Genomic DNA, 20891 nt, shown 5'->3' on the forward strand with positions numbered 1-20891 from the left:
GCGGTCATAGCTTGCTCAGCTTATTCAGCTTCCTCCCATGTTTGGGCCTCAAGGTTCTTCTGTTGATGGAGCATTTGTTCTCTGGCAAAATAAATACCATGGACCAGCTTTATTTTGTTTTAGCTAAGGACTATTTTTTACCATTTAGGTACTTGAAGAGTCCTGCTGCAAGCAAGAGTGTTGATTTATCTGACCCACTGCTCTAGATTAAGTCTAAGGGTGTTTAACATATTGCTACAGTACCTGTCTTAGTTTGCCAACAAGAGAGCTTTATTCCCTTTGCTATTACACATACAGTCCTGTGCAAAAGTTTTAGGCACTTCAGATGTTTAGTTTCTTATCCGTAGTGCAGTACCATCAGGGAGGCATCCGATCGGTCCCAAATTCATTCTGCAGCATGACAATGACCCCAAACATACAGTCAGGGTCATAAAGAACTATCTTCATCAACAAGAAGAACAAGAGTCCTGTAACAGATGGTTAATTGGCCCCCACAGAGTCCTGATCTCGACATCATGGAGTCAGTCTGGGATTTACATGAAGAGATAGAAGCAACTGAGACGCAGAAGAACTGTGGCAACTTCTTCAAGACGCTTTGAACAACCAACCTGCCAAGAACCTGAAAAACTGTGTGCAGGTGTACCGAGAACTGCTGCTGTTTAAAAGACAAAGCTGCTCACAACAAATATTGATTTGATTCAGGTTTACTGCACTTTGTATGACGCTAATTATTTACTTTTAGTGCTTAAAACATTTGCACAGTACTGTATATCATATAGGAAAAACTATATTACCAATAGATTTGGATCATATTAATGTAGAATTATTCTCATATTCTCCAATTTATCAAACCAATATGAGCCACTGGTACATTTCATACACTGCTTATATCACAAGCTTGGGTGGACTTCCTAACAGACAAGAACTATCTCATCATATCATCATCATCTCATCTCATCATCTCATGATATTCATCTATAAACCTTCCACGCTACCCTCACATCTCCCATTTACATCTTGTAACTAGATATCTCTTACATACCCACTAATCTCGGAAGGAGTGCTCTCCAGTACTGATTATGAATGTTTTATGTTCTCAGGTCTGATGAAAAAGATCTGATGAGACCTACCTGATATGAAATAAATGAAAGGGGCTGAAATACACACAACAATCTTTTTGGACTGTTTTATGTCACTTTTAAACTTGAAGTTGAAACCATTTTTTAAAAGCGGGATCAGTCTTATAGTCATGTATAATTAGATGCTTTTTATAAAGTTTTTATGGCATTTTTATTGCATAATTCTGTGTTTTTATGCTTCTTTATGTGCTTTTCTATTGAGTTGTGAGTATTTATATAAATCTCCATCCAGGGACGGGCGTTGCAAACTAGGCTCGGCATTGCGTCATGCTATGTGCTTGTTCCATAAACAAATTTAAAAAAAAAAAACATTAAATAAAATAAATTTTGAATAAATGTTGACATGTGTATGTTACAGGGTCCAGCTTGCCCCAGTATCCAGCCGCAGGTCCGTTCACCCAGTTGATCTATAAGAATATTAATGTACCAGTCTATACCACACTGAAAGGGGTGAGTTCTTTATTATTACTTCAGTGCTTCAGGTTTTGATTACATTAATTACAGTATGTTACTTTGTGTTATAGGCATGAGATCAGCTTTCATCCATATTGAAATAACTTACTCTTTTGATGCGTCTGTGAGTTAGAAAGCCACTCAGATCAGCAGTGTGCCTCTGCCTGATGATGACTCCGGGTCTGAAGACGACAGCAGCTCTCTGGCCAGTTTACGGACCTCCATCCTGAGTCCGGACAAGAAGGGCAGCGTCCCTGGGAGCCCGCGTGCTGTCAAGAGAGGTGAGGACTCTAGATCACTGTTAAAGTAATACAGACAGGATTAAATCAGCAAAAAAAAAAAAACATGTGCGAAAATGTAATTTCTTCAAGAACAAGGAAACTGCATTTCTTCAAGCTTGTTGGCAATGCATTTTTAAGATAACCTTGGAAGTTTTGAATTGTTTTATTAGGCTGATAGGAAAATTTTTGGCTTTTTTCCTGAACCAAATGAAGAGTGTGTAATTCCTTATTTGATCTGAAAACATAAACAAACTCGGAAACTTTTCCTGTGAGTAAAAGCACTCTGTAAGAAGAAAATCCAAACCTTCAACACTTCTTTAAATCATTAACTGAAGAAGAAGTAAAGTCATTTAAGAGCCTTCTGCCTTGAACCACCTGTTGCTCGCTGTCTTTGTAATTAAGACATGTACTAATCATTCCTTGTGTTTTTTCCTCCTCCAACCTGTGTCTGTATGCCTTTCTTACTGAACCTTTATGTGCTATTTTCTGTTCTCCTAGGTGTGTCAATGTCCTCCATCAGCTCAGAGAGTGATTATGCGATTCCTCCTGATGCCTACTCCCTGGACAGTGACTACTCTGAACCAGAACATAAAGTCCAGCGGACCTCGTCTTACTCCTGTGAGAGCACTGGGCCTGTGAGTAGAGGAGTCCTCCTGTGCTGTATTATTCTACCATCAAGATTGCTGCTAAAAATAGCAGTGCCAATTGAAATAAACACAGACTCTAAATGATAAAGAAATCATTGGAGTTGTTCAAATAGGGTATGAACAGTCTTATTTTTGGGTCACGTATTATTATTAGATACTCATTAATTTCATTTCATTATATTCAATATTTCATTATATGATTATATCCATTTCAGCTGTTATTTTGTACATACTGCAAATAAGTAATCTCTAGTTTAAATAAAGTTTCTGCAGTGTTAGAGGACATCCAGGAGGAATTGTTTTTATAAAATGCCCTGAAGTTAGGTGCATGATGGTGAGCTTTCTGTCTACCAGTGTATTAATAAAGCCAGAAGTGTTCATTTAAAAAAAATGACAATGCAAAAAGTAATAATACACTAAAAGGGGAGCAAATGCAGGTTATGGAAGTGAGACTTTAAGAAAAGGTTTCACATAAAAATTACCTCAAAACAAAGTGCTAAATCTTACACACCGCGCCATAGTATACGATGTTTTTAACCAGTTGTGTCTGCAGGAGATGCTGGAGAAGTCTGGGTACCTCCTGAAGATGGGCAGTCAGGTGAAAGCCTGGAAACGTCGCTGGTTCATCCTGAGGAATGGAGAGATCCTCTACTACAAATCTCCTGTGAGTGTGTCTCACTGCGAGCCTGCCTTTCTGCTTCCTTCTAAGGTTTTGCTGTCTCCACAGAAAACATTGCAAGGATATTTCAAAATTTTTTGTGTTTATGAAATGGTTGGCGGCAGTTGAAGGCACCATGAAAATACCTAGACCAAAGACCTTGTCACTAGCAATATTGTCAGATGTAACTAATGCATCTGTGACCGCTCCAGTTTCTGATGGAATTCTTGTATAATTTTGGACAGAAATGAAGACTCTTGTGTGTGTGTGTGTGTGTGTGTGTGTGTGTGTGTGTGTGTGTGTGTGTGTGTGTGTGTTTGTGTTCTCGGGTTGGTGTTTGCAGAGTGACGTGATCAGGAAACCTCAAGGTCAGATTGAGCTCAATTCGTCGTGCCGTATAGTACGTGGAGAAGGAGCACAGACATTTCAAGTAAGTGGAAAAACACATTTAAAATGCATTGCAAAGTACTCAAGATGGTGTAAGAACATTTTCCTTTTTGTCAGGACTGTTGCAAATAAAGAACTTGTATTTCTTAAACAAAGAAAGTTGTTAGGGGGCACATGCAGCTACGCACGCCAGCACTATTATTGCAGCGCTGCATCACAGTAGAGCTTTACTGCTGCATACCAGAGAAGCAGCTTAAGATGACATCAAGTATAGCATTGGCTGGGAATGTTTTCCTGGCTCTTCGGAAGCTGATTCTGATCTCCTCTGACATGATGATGCTATCTCAGTCGGCTTGGCTTAGCATTTTTCCCATATTTCTCCCTTTCGTCTAATCAGTTGATTACAGAGAAGAAGACCTTCTACCTGACCGCTGATTCACCCAACATCCTTGAGGAGTGGATCAGGGTTCTGCAGAACATACTCAAAGTCCAGGCCACCAGCCCGGTTACCGTGGAGACCACTGCCAAGCCCACCGTGAGAGGCTGGCTTACGAAGGTCAGAAGCCAGAGGTTATGAGATATCATTTGGTCTCAAATCTACAATATACTGAATATTTCTGATCAATTAGAAAAAGCAAAAGATTTAAAGGTACCCTGTGGAGTTTTGTTGTAAACAAACAAGTTCATTTTACATTATGTATATCCTTGAGGCCTAACAAACTTCTTCATTAAGCATCAGTCAGATCAGCGGATTGTATTTCACTGCTACTGTATGCTATCATAAAACATTGTTCCATAGCACTCCTAGTGGTCAAAAACTGCATGAGGTACCTTTAAAGTTAGGGGGAAAAGAGCCTTAGTTATTGTTTAAGAGTTAACAATAAGAGTTTAACAATCAAAACTAGGAGAAAATAAGTTTTCATGGGATATAATATTGTAATTTTCAGGCAACTAATGATTGTTTTCATTATTGATTAATCTGTTGATGTTTTTACTGTTAATCGATAGATCATTTGGACTATAAAATATCAGAAAGTGTTGAACAATACTCATTACAGTTTTCCAGACCCCAATTTGAAATCTTAAAATTACTTTTTTGACTGGCCACAGTCCAAAACTCAAAGATATTTAGTTTACTATCATAGAAAACAAAAAAACAGCAAATCTTTACATTTAAGTAGGTTAATATTTTTGCTAAAAAAACATGACTTCAAATATTAAGCAATTGTTGAAATAGTTCGTATCAGTTAATCAATTAATTGACAAGTTGTTTCAGCTCAAATTATTAAAGCATCTGGACTTCCACCTAAACTCAATATTTTAAAAAAAGTGTTTTAACTCTGTGTGTATTTATTTGTATTTGCTGAAATTATGTAGTTAGATTTATTTGGTTTTCAATTGGTATGTCAATGTTTTTTATGAATATCCATTGCATAGTTGCAAGAGGATAGGCTTTCTCCCTAAAGAGAATTGCAGAAATCATGTGTTTTCAGGCATAAAGTCCTCATTCAGGCAGGTATAGAAATGTCTGTTTCTGGGGTGAGGGGGTGGGGGGGTTTGACAGAGCACTCTCAAAGCAGATTCTTGAAAGCTTCCTTCACGTTGGGACACGGCTATGAGGCTAGACCTGCTGGAATGCTACATTCCCCCACCTCTAGCTCTCTCCCTGCCTTTCCTCAGCTGAGGCTTGTCTTTTAGTAAAGTTAAGACACTCAAGCATCTGACGGGTGTGTGTGATTGGTCTATGACAGATGACAGATGACTGACAACCTCAAGCTGAGATGATGGAGCCCATATGCCGTCACCAACCCCCAAATTCCTTCCTTCGAGTTGTCTTTGATCTGCTGGTTATGACGTGATCCCAGTTCAGACGGGGACTGTCCTGCCTCTCAGTGTAGTTCACCTTGTTGTGACCCCGCCTTTGTGGGGGATGCACAGCTGGCTTCGTGTTGAAGGCATCCTCCAGTGTCATCATTGCTCCATTCATATTTCTAAAACTAAGTCAGTCTCAGAAAGTGACGTATACTTATCGTCTGCAGCTGCATTCCTGGTGAAAATGCAGTTGAATGCAGCAGGTTAATCAGAGCGTGGATGGGCTGTTTTTATTTGGCAGAAATCAGTTGTCACTTTGCTTTGGAAACAACAAAAAAAAAAACGTCCTGTTTGAATTTTCAAATGGAAGTAACTGAAGTTGCTCTCAAATGATTTACACACCTACATGCATGCTCGTCAGACATCTGCCGGTCAGATGTAGGAATCAGAAATTCTCTGACCCTGATCTGTCAAGCTTTTTTTGAAATAACTTTTTGGTCAGAGTTTCAAAGAATACAAAAAAATGCACAGGCTTATATTTACTACTGTTTTGAAAAATAGCCACATAGTCTTTGAACTTGTCCTGAAACTTTTCTCATACTTGTCTGTGCTGTTGTCTTCATGTTTCAGGTCAAACATGGACACTCTAAGCTGGTGTGGTGTTCTTTGGTTGGAAAAGTCTTCTACTACTATCGCAACCAGGAAGACAAGGTTCATACAACATGCCTCTCTCTCTCTCACTCTTAACATGCCTTCACCTGCTTTTCATTTTGTCTTTTGTTAGTTATTATTAAGGCCTGCAAATACATGCTTCTTAACGGTTGTCTTCACCTTTACAGAGTAAGGCCTTTGACAGATAAATAATTGGTGGAGAAGTTAAATGAACTCTCTAACTAGTTGGTGTTGGAAAAAGAAAAAGAACAAAGAACTTCTTGCCACCTTATTTTGTTCAAGCCCCTGTTATACCAACTCCTACTCTGTTTCAGTTGCCTCTGGGTCAGCTGCAGATGCGTGAGGCATCAGTACAGGAAGTGGATCGCTCCTGTGACTCAGATGAGGACTATGAGACGGGCAGTCGAGGTTTCCTCTCCTCGCACTGCACTTTAGTGGTCCAGCCAAGAGACCAGAGCCCCACATACCTGCTCATTGGCACCAAGCAGGAGAAGGTAATGTATGGTGAATGTGTATGGTGTATGGTATGGTGTATGGTATGTATGGTGTCTCAATAATGTCTTAAACTGTTTTTGTTCTTTCATTTTTGTTTGTATATTCATGAGACGTTTTTTTTTTTTTACACAGGATACATGGCTGTATCACCTGTCTGTGGCAGCAGGCAGCAGTGCAACCTTAAAGGTGGGCACAGAGTACGAGCAGCTCATCGGTAAACTCCTTGATGCAGAGGGAGACCCAGGTGAGAAATCCATCACTGTCAAACACAAATATGTTGACTTATAGATTTAACATGCTCCTTTGCTACTATGTAATTTCACACGTAATTTAGAAATACTTACGCTTAATTACAAATCAGTCATTTGAGTATTTTTGCACCGATCAACCCAAAAAGCAGGCTTTAGTAGGCTTGCCTGAATGTCAATGCAAAACAAGTTTATTCATATAATTTATAACAACAGCAGATGTGCATTATGTTTTTAAAGGGCACATAATATGCTTTTTGTGATTTTATGTCATTTATATACTGTTATCATTTCAGATATCTATGTTAAACATGGTCAGAGTTCCAAAACTTGAGGTGAACATATGTAAAAATGGTCCCTGAAAGTCAAAAGCCAGGGCTTCAGTCTGCTCTGAATGCTTTATTTGCAATGTTACCTCTACTTCCCCGGTCAGACTGACATCAGATTGTTAGTGCATTCCCACAAACAAATGTCTGTCCCACAATCTTTGTTGGCTCGAACATGCACGGATGTATTTGAGAAGTTGACATTTTGAGTAAAGAACAAGAAAAAGAAGGTAAATCCTACTACTTTTAGATAACCTCTGGAGCCAGCAGAGACTAACCAATCAGAACAGAGTGGGTCCTTTCAGAGGGGGGCCCTTAGAGAGACAGGAGCTAAAACAGCCTGTTTCAGTCAGAGGCTGAACTGAGGGGCTGCATAAAGGGCCAGTATAAGATAAATAAGGAGTTCTTTGAACTGTAAGTAATGCAAAGATATTCCAGTAGAGCCCCAGAATATAAATATAGACCTGGAAATGTGCATGATATGTCCCCTTTGAATAGGAGCATGTTGTCTGCATGCAATGGTGCTGGATTTTTTTCAAATTTGATTTAAATTAACAACTCAAAAACATGTGATCTAAGTATGTCACAAGAGTAATGTCGTACCAATAACACTGTATTCTTTGTTGAAAACACTGAAGATGAATTTGCAACACTTGGATACACACAGTATGGATAATTGACTGAAAGGCGCAGGGCTTACAAAGTCCCTGTACAAGTGGATACAAATTTACTCAGTAGCGTGCTACGTGTTATTTTGATCCACAATGTCTGACAGCTTTAATCCACACTGCAGACAGTGTTTACGACTGGGACACGGTGTGTGAATATTTGTCAGCTGTCGAGTCGTTATAGCTTTGAAATTCAATCTCTATGTTTCTCCGTACGTGCATGTGTGTTTGCGTGGGTTTATGTGTGTGCCTCTCTACTTTTTTTTTTTTTTCCCAGAATCTGCCTTGTGGAAGAGTGAGGCCTTGAGCTTCTGTAAGGAGGGTCTGCGCTCGCCTCTCACCACTCTGCCCTCTGAAGCTCTGCAGACAGAGGCTCTTAAGCTTTTTAAGGTCAGTCCCTCCACCTCTAACCCCTCTCTCTGTCTCTTCCTCTCCCTTTTGTTCCATTCCACTTACTTTTGATTTTCATCTTCCTTTTATCTCTTTCTACAAATCCTTCTTTCTTTATCTGTCTCTCATGGTGAGGGTCTGTTCAAGGCATTATTCATCCTACTCCTGTGCAGTGTGTCCCCACCGTAGCTCCCCCTTTATCCCCTCCTACTCCTGGACGCGCTCCGCGGCCTTCCTCTTCTCTTCCCTTCTGCCTCTAAACCCGATCAAAGGCTGAAGGACGAGGGGCCCCAACTCATTAAGAGTGTGGAAGAGAGATAATGGCCTTGATTATCTGCTCTGATTGAGGCTAACCGTTCCTCTGGTTTACAGCCAGTGTGAAAGGAGCCCCTTTTAAGAGGAGACATGGGAGGTCAGAGCCTTCAGAGTGGCAGCAATGGATATCGAAGCCACAGGATGGGGGGAGGAGAAATGGGATCAGAGCAGAAGCAGGGACCTTGTAGGTAGATGGAAGATCCTTTTCCTCTCTTTTCAACTCACAGTGTGCCCACCCAGAACCCCCCCCCCCGCCTCCCCTCCCTGCCCGACTCATGCTTCACAGCCCCATCCACTACAGTAAGGCTGTAGGAATGAAGGGTGAATAGATTGCCACTCTCTTTGACCAGTCAGCCTTAAAAACAGAGTCCCAAACACACACAAAGAAACAGAATGAATGGATGTGACGCGCTTTTCAAGTCTGCGCTCCACTTCATGCCTTTGAAGTATTAATGAATCTGATCAAGACTGATGAAAACTGTTAAATGGGTTCTTTGTCTTCATCTGTCCCAGTGGACAACAACAATGCTTACTTGGAAAAATAATGACGTTCACATTTCTATCCTCAAACTGGAACTCTTTCTGACCTCTTGCCACTATATTTTTTTATTTATCTGACCTGAATTTTGCCATCAGTTTCATTTATTTTGCTATTATAACATACATTGAAAACATGCTGCTTCCAGTAAGTTTGGAGTGTCCGGTGCATATTTGACTCCATCTGCTGGCAGCGCAGTGAAACGACGCATCAGTCTCAAAATATGAAGAAGTTTTTCTCTCCTCTGCAGTCCTGTCAGCTCTTCATCAACGTGCTGGTCGAGTCTCCATCTGTCGATTACCACACTTCGTTGGCCCAGAATGCTTTGCAAGTTTGTCTGACGCACCCAGAGCTGCAGAATGAAATGTACTGTCAGCTCATCAAACAGACTAACCGCCGGACGCCACACAACTATTCCGTCACGCAGGTCAGCCGGGTGTACACTAAAAATAAAACAGATACATGTGAAGAGTCAGAGCAAAGAGGGGAATACAGAGCAGGAAAAGTGGAAATTTCTGTTTATTTGTAACTTTTTGGCAAACATTTTCATTTGATGAAAAAAATTTACAGAAGAGATTTTTTCAGTGTTCTTGTTACCTAAAGTCTCTTTTTACCACCGCTTTCTGTAGTGCTGGCAGCTGTTGTCTCTGTGTGTGGCTCTGTTCCTTCCTCAACAACATTTCCTCTGGTACCTGAGACAGTACCTGCAACGCAACGCTGACCCAAGGTGAGCTGCGTCACGCCTTGTAGCTGACCCCTGATTCCTTGAAGTATCGCAGAAAAACTCCAAAGTAACTTAATGAAAATAAAAATGAACAGGTTTCCAAATATGTCTTTACGCATTCATCTTATTTCTCCACACAGGAGTGAGGTGGGGAAATATGCAGTGTACTGTCAGAGGTCAGTGGAGCGAACGCTACAGAATGGAGAGCGAGAGGCCAAACCTTCGCGTATGGAGATAGTGTCCATCCTGCTGAGGAACCCGTACCACCATTCGCTGCCATTCAGCATCCCAGTCCACTTTATGAACAACACCTATCAGGTAACATATCCATCCTGATCCTGACATCTACCTCATCAATCTTTTCTCTTTAACATATGATGGCTCCAGATCCAGAACTGCAGGATCTGAAACCTCCGGTGCTGTTGTTCTGCAGCTGTATGATATCGTCGCTATCTGTTTTCTCGTGTAGGTGGTGGGTTTCGACGGCTCCACCACAGTGGAAGAGTTCCTCAACACGCTGAACCAGAGGATTGGCATGAGGAAGCCTCAGCTGTCCGGTTTTGCCCTCTTCACTGATGATCCATCTGGCAAAGACCTGGAGCACTGCCTGCAGCCGTCTGCCAAGGTTGGACTGCGGGTCAATGAGAATAAGTGGATGGGGAGAAACCCTCCACTCCACTGAAGCTCTTGGCTTTCTGTGGTGTATTTAGTCAAATAACTCATATCATGTTACCTAATACTTTTGAAGATCAGTAGTGGATAGTTAAAGACTAATTTGGACAAATTCAGGCTGTCCAAACTTTTTTGTTACTTTTTTATTTTCAAATGCTGGCATATTCCAGCATAATAGCCTTCCTCTGTAATTTAATTTCACTCAATCGTGGTACAAGAAGTACTTCCACTTAATTTTAATTTTGGTTACTGAAACTGTTCCATCATGTCCAACCACTCAAGCAAAGACAGTGAACTATATCTGGCACATACAGCACAGTATAGCCAACATTTTTTGGACAAATCAGTGTCTTAGTCTTTAGCTATAGCTACTGCAACCTGCTGACAGAACCAGAAATAAGGTAAAACGATTCCACATGTCTGACTTGAGAGTTACTTGTATCCCTTTTGCCAGATCTGTGATGTCATTTCCAAGTGGGAGCAGGCCCTAAAGGAGCTGCACCCTGGGAAAAACGAGGGGACTCGGATTGTCCGTCTAACATACAAGAACAGGTAGGATTCCCATGCTCACATGTGGGCTGCGTAACAGCGTTCAACAAACACAGACACACCTATAAACTCAAAATCCTTTATTGTGTGTTCATAATTATTCCTTGACCAAAAACAAACATTTGTGTAAAGAAAAGAAGGCCTTGTAGAATAAAAAAAAACATAGACCACACAATAAAAGATGGTGATTCTCCCCTTACCTTGTAATTTTAAGTGTTGGGGTTAGGTTTCTTGCACCATGAAAATGCAGTGGTGTGTGCATAATTTCATTCACTGCCAGATTCTTTTCCCTGAAAAACAAGTTTCATGACAACCTTTCCCTATTGTTCTTTGTTGTTGTTTTTTTTTGTTGTCCTTGTACAGGCTATGTTTCCGATCTCAGGTGAAAGGAGAGACGGAGCGAGAGCGCCTCCTCCTGGCGTACCAGGTGAATGATGAAGTTCACCAAGGCAACTTCCCTGTGAACAAAGAGCTGGCTCTTGAGGTGGCTGCCCTCATGGCACAGGTGTGTAAAGATTATGCCAAGACACAATATAAATTGTAATAAAGCTTTTTGCACAAAAAGCAGCATTGTACTGTATTTGATTTATAAAGGGCTCATTAAGTCCAAGAGAAACATGCTGCAGGTGACTATTTAAAAAACATCAGTCTCTTTTTTTTTCTCACCATATGTCTTCGTTCTTTTTTGTCTTCTTGCAGGTTGAACATGGTGATTTGGAGCGACCAGCTGCTTCCTCGCCCACCAGTTCTCCTCAACCCAAATCTCAGCTGATTCTCCTGCAGGCTTTAGAGCGCTTCTACCCCAAACACTACAAACAAGACTGCAGCTCGGAGCAGCTCAGGTAAAACAAACACTTGTGTTATCTAAATGCATCATCATCATATTTATTTATTGAGAGCATGATGTCAGCTTACAGATTTGTTTACTTGTATTTATTTGCTTACTTGTATTTTGCAATATCCACAAGTCTGACAGACATCGTGGTGGTATTTAGTCATTAATTAGTCTATGTCAAGCAAGGCTAGATCAGACACAGATGTTGTAGGGTGCTCATGTTGTGAATTTACTTTAAATGTAGTAACTACAGATTCATATTTAAACCTGCACTACTGTTCCTTGTCTCCTTTCAGAGATCTTACTGAGCGTCTGGCCACTAAGTGGTCTGTGCTACGTGGGTGCAGTGCATCCGAGTGTGTGAGAATATACCTAACCGTGGCTCGGAAATGGCCCCTGTTTGGAGCCAAACTCCTCAGTGCTAAGGTAAAAAGGCTTGAACTGTAACATAGCCGTCTGTGATGCTTGTAAGCACAGGTCGGACCAGTCTGTTGTCTTCACTTAGGGTGAATTACACCCGTAACATGACCTGTCTTTGTTTTCCGTGTCCACAGCCTGTCCCCCCCTCTCCTATTGAGCAGAGCCAGGTGTGGCTGGCAGTCAATGAGGATGGATTGTGTGTACTGGACTACACAATGGTGAGTTTCAAACTGTAGAGAGTAAATACCTCTGTCAACACAAGCCATCTCTGTCCTGTGTTGTTATGTAAAACATAAAGAGAATGACATTTATTTAATTGGAACATTTTAGAATTTAGGGTCAGGGTTTACTTGTGCTGCAGACCTACAGATTTATAACTGAAATACTGAGATTCCTATTTACAACTACCATGTCTGCAGAGCTTTGTTGACCCACTGGTCTGGAAAGATTTTTTTTTTTATTTGTGTTTCAAACCAAACACCAGAAATGCACAGGAAAATAAAATGACCAACCTCCAATTTGACATTCTTGACCCTGACAGACAGCAGTTTCAACATGTAAAAGATGTTAGGTTGAGCTCTGTAATTTTCAGCAGCCCATGGTGCTCTGTTTCTTTCTTGGTCTGGCGGGCAGCTTTGCTCATGTGCTCTCAGAAAGTCAGAGAAAAGAACAAAGTAAAAATCACAGTCACTGAAAATTATGTGACACTTCTTCACACTCAATTTGCCCCTCAAAAAAGCAGAAACCAAAACGATTTCCCAAGTGAATTCCGTGCTTTATTCTAGGATCAGCAATAAAATCTGAACACGCTCCGTGTTTATATCCGTTTCACTGCAAATTTACACTGGCAATGCTTACATTTTGCAGCACACGCTGGTCACATACTCCTACCAGTCTGTGATTACCTTTGGTGGTTGCTGTGATGATTTCATGGTGGTCACGAGCCAGCAGAGGGAGCCTGGAGTTGGGAAGAAGAGCGTGGAGAAGCTGGTCTTTGCTATGGCTAAACCAAAGGTAAGCCCCTTGTGTTCACACATCTGATTTGTGGGTGCTCAAAAGCTTAGCCATGTTTCCACTTTGCCCTCACAAGTAACTGAGGTTGTCACTTGTCATTTTGTTAGATGATCTAATATATACCAGGCGGTTCTTCTATATTTACCAGGGAGCACATGGAAAGATTGTAGATTACGTCAATAAATGTGAAAAAAATTTAAATTACAATTTGATTTAAAACATACAGTTGTATCACCTGAACGTTGCGTGTTTAGCAATTAGTCAGTTGAAACAGATTAATAAAAGTAATGGATAAATGAACAACAGGCTTCTGCCATTACTACTACAAATGCAAACTTCACCAAACCAACCCTAACATTGACAGTCCAGTCGTATGAAACGTATTGCAACAATATAATAAAATATAGAGCCAAATGCATGAAAAAATATTGTCAGTGGTGTTGAATAGCATTCAGTTTAGAATCAGTTCCAATGAGCACATTTGGAGCATGGACGGGTGGTCTTGATGAAGGGGAACTTGAGTTAATTTGATACGGATGTGAGGGTACGTATTGAAAAAAGCAGGGAACCGCTGCTCTAAAGCATCTGCACCTGAGGTGTAAAGGAAATGTAGGTGGATGGATGGAGTGTTGAATGTCTTGAAATACTATAAGGGAGCTGTGAAGATTAAGCAGCCTTTTCCATATTTACTTGTTTTTACATCACAACCAAGCACTAATGAGGAAAACAGGTTGATTCTGCTGTTTTATGTGCAGAATCTCAATGGGGCTTTAACACAGAGTCATATTACTAATGTAGCTGAAGCTAATGAGGCTAACTTAATCCTTTATTGCAGATCAGTTGGGTTTCTTGGGTTTTTACATCTTCTGTCAGAAAATATGGGTCTCCAGCTCCCCGGAATCAAATGAAATGTAATAGTATCATAATGTTAAAGCCATTAATCCCACCCTGATTTGACCTGTTTTTGCCCCCCGTCTCAGATACTGGAGCTGACTCTGCTCATGGCCAGCTACATTAACCACTGGAACCCCAGCCTCCCGTCTGCCTCGCACCAGCCCCACGGCCACTGGGACGTAGACAGCAGGCACTTCCCCGCCATGAACTACACCACCAAGGGCCCCACACTACTGTGAATTGTGCAAAGCAACAAGAACAACAAAGACTGTTTGACTTACAGGGAGGCTGGATGACAACAGTTACCTTTTGTCCACATTCATCCGGAGTGCATTGGGTTGCATGTCCAGGTTTTTCCATTTTTACAGAACAGGTACTATGAGATTATTTTTGTGTTTTTTTGTAAGTGTTTCTTATGAAGATTTAGATTTAGAGGTGTTAGGGTCGGTCTTGTTTAGACTATTTATTTCTACTACAAAAGAGTGTTCCAACTCTGATTTAGGTGTAAGGTCAGTTTCTAATTCATTGTTAAAATTGGATGTTATTTTTGAAATATTAGTGGTCTGAGGACTGGTCTCCACTTGTCACACTTCTACTCGCTGTGAGATCTTTTTACTGACTTTCCCGCTGCTCAGTCTTGCCTTTCTTCTGACCTCAGCCTCTTTTCTTTCATAAAAAACAAAACTGTGGCCTTCTGAGAGTCGGGTTGACTAAAATACAGTGTTGTGTGTCACTGTGTATCTTATAATTATCACTTGACAATGAACCAGAGTTTAAAATTCATTTAAGAGGTACTGTGCAGTTAGAAAGGGACTGATATTGCATGTGATACTACAGAGTCATAGTTTTTAGTGCCTTAATGATAATCTAAAAATCCACATCTAATATTACTTTAATCCCCTTTTGGTTTTATTATATAAAGTAAAGGGTAGGACTACTTTTTCCCCGAATGATCTATTATCATTGTAGTATTACTGAGGTACAACTATTGCTAAGAATGAGTTAAAAAAGATATGTAATAGCGATGTAAGAGTACTGTATCTGGGAAATGTAAGCAGTGGAATGTGTTCATTATCTAACGGTCCTCTAATAAAAAAAATTTCCCCTGAAAACTTCAACACACGGAGCATTTTCAGATCACTGCTGTCACTCTGTTTTTAATAACCAGTCTAACAAAAAACAGAAATGGACAATTTTTCTAAAAAAAGAAAGAAGAGCTACCAAAAAATTTCTTAATGACTTGAACTGTTTTGGATCAAACCACTGTCTTGCGCATATAAAAAAAAAAAATTAGTTATTTATTTCCTTTTTTTTTTTTTTTTTAGCATTCGCTTAAAAAAGGTTATGTTTTCCACAACTGTCACATTTAAATAGGAAAACATACAGTTTCTTTAATGTAGTAGAGTAATTTAAGAGCAGAGTATGTTTGTTACTGTACTAGAATGTGTTACAAATGTTTGAGAGATGGTGTCTTTATGTTGCCTGTATGTTTGTGTGTGATAATAAAATAAATGGTACAATCCTTGGTTAGATTGTTTTCATTGTCTTTTCTTTATGCGTTCATTAAATCTATTTCATAACTTAAGTATTAATTGATAAGGATTTTTTTTTCTGCTGTTTTGTTCCTTCACTTTTTGGGTGAGCATGCTTTGCAGTGATTACAAAAAAAAAAACCTAGCAACATTTTTTTATAGCTGTTAATTTCTTAAATAACGTCTGTCATTTTCATAGCCTATTTTCTTGTGCTGGAATAAAAACTTTTATAATGTTTTGCCTCTAATCAGGAAACATAGGGTTCATGTTGTAGTAACCGAATTCATCCATTAATCAAATCTCTTCTTGGAGAAGAAAAGAAAACTGTTTCTACACACTATGTCACAAAATAACTCATTCAACATATCCATAAACTAAATTCTTAACCTTCTGTACTGGTTGAAAACAGTGCGTCTGGTTTACATGCTTTACTGGAATTGAGGTTTTAGGGGTGGAAGCTGTTCTGCCTTTTCTTATCCAAGGGGGTCAAAGTGGTAATGGCGTTTTCCTGCCAAATATATGCTGTAAATCCCACATTTTTATAGCTTGTCTGAAAATCTTGTTGTTCCATAGCTGCTCTTATAGAAAATGAAATGCTCATTACAGGGCTCACTGCTGAATTTCTGCATGCCTTCACTGCTCATCAAAAAAGAAAATAACTTATTTAATTTTTCCATTGAGCAACATGGCTCAGGCCACATGCTTTATTAGAGTTTAAATCAACTTCGATTTAAAGTAAAAGATTCCAGTGTTGTGGGATTGATGAGCATCTTACAACAAAGCCTTACAGTGTTTTACTGGCCAACTGTATCATTATGTATGTTTTGTTAATAATGAGTAAGGCATGATCTAAAAAATAATATTTATCTTGAATAGTGAGCGTAGAGGGATGCATAATTTTAAACTTCTTGTAAAACCTGAAGAGCTCTGTTCTTTTTCATAATCCTCCAGTGTGACGGCTTCTGCCTGAATAATTTTCACCATAGAGTCTTTCATTCATGAGATTTCTGGTTTTAATACTTTATTTTAGGGCTGCAACTAAGGACTATTTTCTTTATTGATCAATCTGCTGATTCTCTCTCATAATTGAGTAATTGTTTGGTCTATAAAATATCAGAAAATAGTGAAAAATGCCCATTACAATTTCCCAGAATACGAATCGACATTTTGTAATTGTCTAACCTTTGTCCGTCCAACAGCCTAAAACCCAAATATATTCAGTTTATTGTCATATAAACACAGCAAAGCGGCATATCTTCACATTCGAGAAGCTGGAACCAGTGAATTTTTGTCATTATTGCTTAAAAATGACTTAATAATAATTGATTAATTACTTATCAAAAATTGATTCAAATTTTTTGCTGGTCCACTTTATTTTGACCTCAATTTATATTGAAATATGATTATTTTGACCACATTATGTTTATTTATTTAGTGAGCTCATGTTCCCTTCATTATGAGCAGTTGACAAAACTTGGACAAGTTAAATCTCATAAACTCTCAAATTAAATAAAGTAAATGAAATGCCCCTTTAATTATCTTGTTAACCTTTTGTTCCAATTCAAAGTACTGTAAACGCTGGGAAAGTATTGGCAACTAATAGAACATCACTCATAAATAACAAGTTTGTGATGTCACATGTCAAAAAAAGAACAATGTGTACAAGTTTTGGATGTGATTTAACATTAAACCTGTTGAGTTGTGCCACTACATGTTCCTATTTTCTGGTTTCTTCACCAAACACAACCACAAACACAAACAACTGCCCTTTAAGTGACCTTTTGAATCAAGGTGTCATCAGAGTGAAAAGACTCTTGACATGCAGCTGACATGCCTGCACACATGGTTACCAAAGACTTTAAAACATGATATTCACATTACATAAGACGGAGGGGGGGGTGAGACGGGGACAGTGGGCGTATATCTGGTTTGTGTAAGGCGCCCTATATGTGTCTCTTATGCAAACCTGCCAACCTCTGGTCCATTTTTAGAGATGTTGCTAAAGGGCACATACTAGTTTAATAAAAAAATACATTATGCAGAACACACTAAATTGTAATTTATAATCTTTTTTGAGACATGTGCTATTAGATCTCCATTGTCTATCAATATGTAATATATTTCCTGTTGATGCTAATTGTGGTTTTGAATGATTTAGCCTATTATAAGTAGTTGTGGTTTGTTCCTTTACAGAAAATTACAGCTGTGGTCAGTTTGAGTACAGTCAGTAGATTCCAATGACAAGAGGTTTTCACGGACGGAGAGTGATATCCAAATGTCCTGCACCATAATCGACTGTGACCAACTTAAGTTTAACAAAAGCCTCTGTTCTTTGTGAAACTTTTTTACAACCTTTTCGAGCACTCAGTGGGTAATGCGATCATGTTTGGGTGGAGTAGCGATTTAAAATAAGACAAAGACAAGCGTGATTTGATCACTCAGCCTCTTTGTGACTTAAGTATTGCTACACAGGATGAAAGCAAACCAAAAGAATTTCAGTGTACTCTCCTTTTGGACTGATGTACTGTACGGCAATCTACATTTTTGTGTAAATTCACAGCCTGTAACACACCATACACACTAAAAAAATCAATAGGTTAAAATTTTACCAAGCTTGGGTCAATATAGTACCAATAAGTACAACATTAGCTTAACTTAACCCAGTAGCAGTCTGTTACTTTGACCCAGTGTCACACAAAAAGCTGTCAAAAGTTTTTTGTCTCTTGTACATGCAGATACACAAGTTATTAACAATCAATAATGAACTGTGGCATGCGAGTTTAAAAAGAATAAATTTTAACAAGCTTTAGTTTGGGTAAATAACCCAACTAACGTTTTGTCTTTAGTGGCTTTATGCACAACATTAATCCAGTATGGTGTTGTTGCTATATTGACCCAAACTGGGTAAAATTTTAACCCAGTGGTTGTTAATATGTATCAATAACATGCTGTCAAAAATAATATCATACAGTGACCTATATATGTGTAAATTCAAAGTAGACAGTGTCAAAAACATGCAGGTAGAAATGGATATTTATAAAAAAAAATAAGAGTGACCTTTGTGCTCATTATGTGATTGTTTGCTTTATACTGGTCGCTGACAAGGGGGTCAAAGGGTTTATCCACCTTCCTTATTTACAGTATTCACGCACTTCCATCACTGTGAGACACTGGGAGGTTAAATTTAAAACAGCAGTTTGGTGCAGCTGGTATAATTGATTCCATATTAGCCTAGCCTAGCCTCTGTGCACTCGGAGAGATATCACTGCTGCGCTTTCCTCCAGCGTGAACTGCTGCTGCCGCTGCTGCTACAGGATCCAAGCTGCAGGGTGACTGAAGCCTGCAGGACAAGATACCATCGAGTGGAAGTGGAGGCACAGGTTGGTTTGGTGTAAACCAGTACAGAAACATACTGTTTTAAGATATGGTCTCTTGGTAGGTACAACAGGAACTTTTTAAACAACTTTATCTCCTGTTTGCTTTGGTAGACAAAGTGAAAAAATGTCAAGCAAGAAGCCGCAGAGCATGCTCCGGGAGGCTTCTCATCAGATTATTGCCGGTGGATCCGCAGGTAAGTCCAAACAATTTCTTCGCTTCAGCTAAATGACAGCGTTGATTCAAGATTACGCAACATATGGAGAGAGCGTATGTCGCTAAATGTATGTAGCATAGCAACAGTGTTGGTCGTTACACAAATATGTGTTGGCGCCCTCCTCGATTACTTTCACTGGAAGACCGTACAAAATGTTTCTGGTTTGTAATCGCACATGCGTGGAGGACAGACACCAGGATAAAGTCTGCGGATCGTCTGGCCAAAGATGACGCATGTGTGAGCGAGATAGTTCCCATCCTTTTCACACGCTGCCGGATGTGCCGGATCTCGTGTGTGTGTTCGTCTGTGCCACCGTAATGCGCATGCGTACAACTAAAAAAACAAAAAAAACAGCCAAAACTTTATTGATCAGCTGCAATGTCATCCTGTAACACCAGAATATTTATTATCTTTTCATTCATTTTTAGTTATTTATCTCCTAGGCAAGGAAATTATGTTACTGATGATTTTCAAATGTAAGGCTTTGAAGCAGGGTAGGAAAAGGTTTCATCTTGTGTTTTAACACTTTTGCAGCAGTTACAGTAATACGCTACCTATCCCACCCAGCTGATGAGATGTTTACCCGGTATCCTACATAGAGGATGTAAGGCAGTGGTTCTCAATCTGGGGGTTGCGACCCCCACACGGGGTTGTTGGATTAAACTAAGTGGTTGCAATATGATAGGACATATTTCTGACATATTTTCTGACACAAACTTTTTCAGGCTTCCTCAAGTCTGTGAAAGTTATTCTAATAAAACAAAGTAAGTTCTCTTTCGTTTAACTGGTAGACAATGCAAAGTCCGACAAGGGGTCCCAGGTAGACCTCGCTTTATTATTATTATTATTAGCCAAAAAGATTGGGAACCATTGGGTTAGGGGTGAAAACCATTGTTATGGACATCCAACAAATTCATACTGTACTCAAGTTACAGTACAGATATGCAAAACTGCTAGACACTGGACTTTTCAAATTTGCACTATTGCTGCACAAGTTACTCTAATTACACAGTTTAATAATTTGTATACCTTGTCATTTCTGTGGATGGCACTCAGAAAGGAGAGCAAGCCCTGAATTTCAATTTTCAGAGCAAATTGTTCCCTGTGCATGTTACTGTAATGCTTTATAACCTTTTGAATTGAATCAGGGCTGTCCTGCATGGCTATCAAGGTAACCATAACATTTCACTCAGATGCTCATAAAATTCAGTTTTGGAAGAATGTTTAAAATACAAACTTGCTGAATTGAAAACAGTTTTCTTAGCAACTCATGGTCTTCTTGCATGGTGTTGGCACGTTACATTAACATAATTATATGTCATTTTACATTTGCACATTACATATACTGTTCTTCGATATCTTGTGCAATTCAACATCTGTTTTTCACTTAGAATATATTTTTACTATATTCTAATTTTAATTGTAAATTTTATTTATATATTTATATCAAAGGTCTTTTCTGGTAGTTGTCTTTTTCTCTCACTTTGTATAGGTACTTGCGTTTTCTTCTATTTTTTTGATGTTATGCACCGCAACACCAAGGCAAATTCCTTGTATGTGCAAACCTACTTGGCAATAAACCTGTTTCTGATCCTGAAAAAACAATGTGAGGTGTAAAGTAATGAAATA

The 20891-nt window shown here is 39.3% G+C and overlaps 2 protein-coding genes across 3 annotated transcripts in view; both read left to right on the forward strand.

The window, feature by feature from the left end:
• plekhh1 (pleckstrin homology domain containing, family H (with MyTH4 domain) member 1) overlaps positions 1–15667 on the forward strand; it is a 36997-nt gene extending 21330 nt beyond the window's left edge. Inside the window, exons 10-30 of the mRNA XM_044375775.1 lie at positions 1498–1589; positions 1726–1873; positions 2372–2508; positions 3074–3184; positions 3522–3608; positions 3963–4121; positions 6008–6088; positions 6364–6543; positions 6677–6788; positions 8064–8176; positions 9280–9456; positions 9659–9756; positions 9894–10071; positions 10223–10378; positions 10880–10977; positions 11338–11479; positions 11674–11816; positions 12106–12235; positions 12364–12447; positions 13097–13243; positions 14224–15667. Coding sequence (XP_044231710.1) covers positions 1498–1589; positions 1726–1873; positions 2372–2508; positions 3074–3184; positions 3522–3608; positions 3963–4121; positions 6008–6088; positions 6364–6543; positions 6677–6788; positions 8064–8176; positions 9280–9456; positions 9659–9756; positions 9894–10071; positions 10223–10378; positions 10880–10977; positions 11338–11479; positions 11674–11816; positions 12106–12235; positions 12364–12447; positions 13097–13243; positions 14224–14376 — 2726 coding nt within the window. The 3' untranslated portion in view covers positions 14377–15667. The remainder of the gene's footprint in view (positions 1–1497; positions 1590–1725; positions 1874–2371; positions 2509–3073; positions 3185–3521; positions 3609–3962; positions 4122–6007; positions 6089–6363; positions 6544–6676; positions 6789–8063; positions 8177–9279; positions 9457–9658; positions 9757–9893; positions 10072–10222; positions 10379–10879; positions 10978–11337; positions 11480–11673; positions 11817–12105; positions 12236–12363; positions 12448–13096; positions 13244–14223) is intronic.
• Positions 15668–18546: 2879 nt separating this feature from the next.
• slc25a21 (solute carrier family 25 member 21) overlaps positions 18547–20891 on the forward strand; it is a 111268-nt gene continuing 108923 nt past the window's right edge. The window contains exons 1-2 of one of the 2 annotated variants that reach the window (XM_044374207.1): positions 18547–19050; positions 19159–19241. In XM_044374207.1, coding sequence (XP_044230142.1) covers positions 19172–19241 — 70 coding nt within the window. In that variant the 5' untranslated portion in view covers positions 18547–19050; positions 19159–19171. The remainder of the gene's footprint in view (positions 19051–19158; positions 19242–20891) is intronic. The other variant, XM_044374206.1, reaches the window with a different exon arrangement.

The sequence above is a fragment of the Thunnus albacares genome, chromosome 15 (assembly GCF_914725855.1).
Source record: "Thunnus albacares chromosome 15, fThuAlb1.1, whole genome shotgun sequence".
Classification (NCBI taxonomy): Eukaryota; Metazoa; Chordata; class Actinopteri; order Scombriformes; family Scombridae; genus Thunnus; species Thunnus albacares.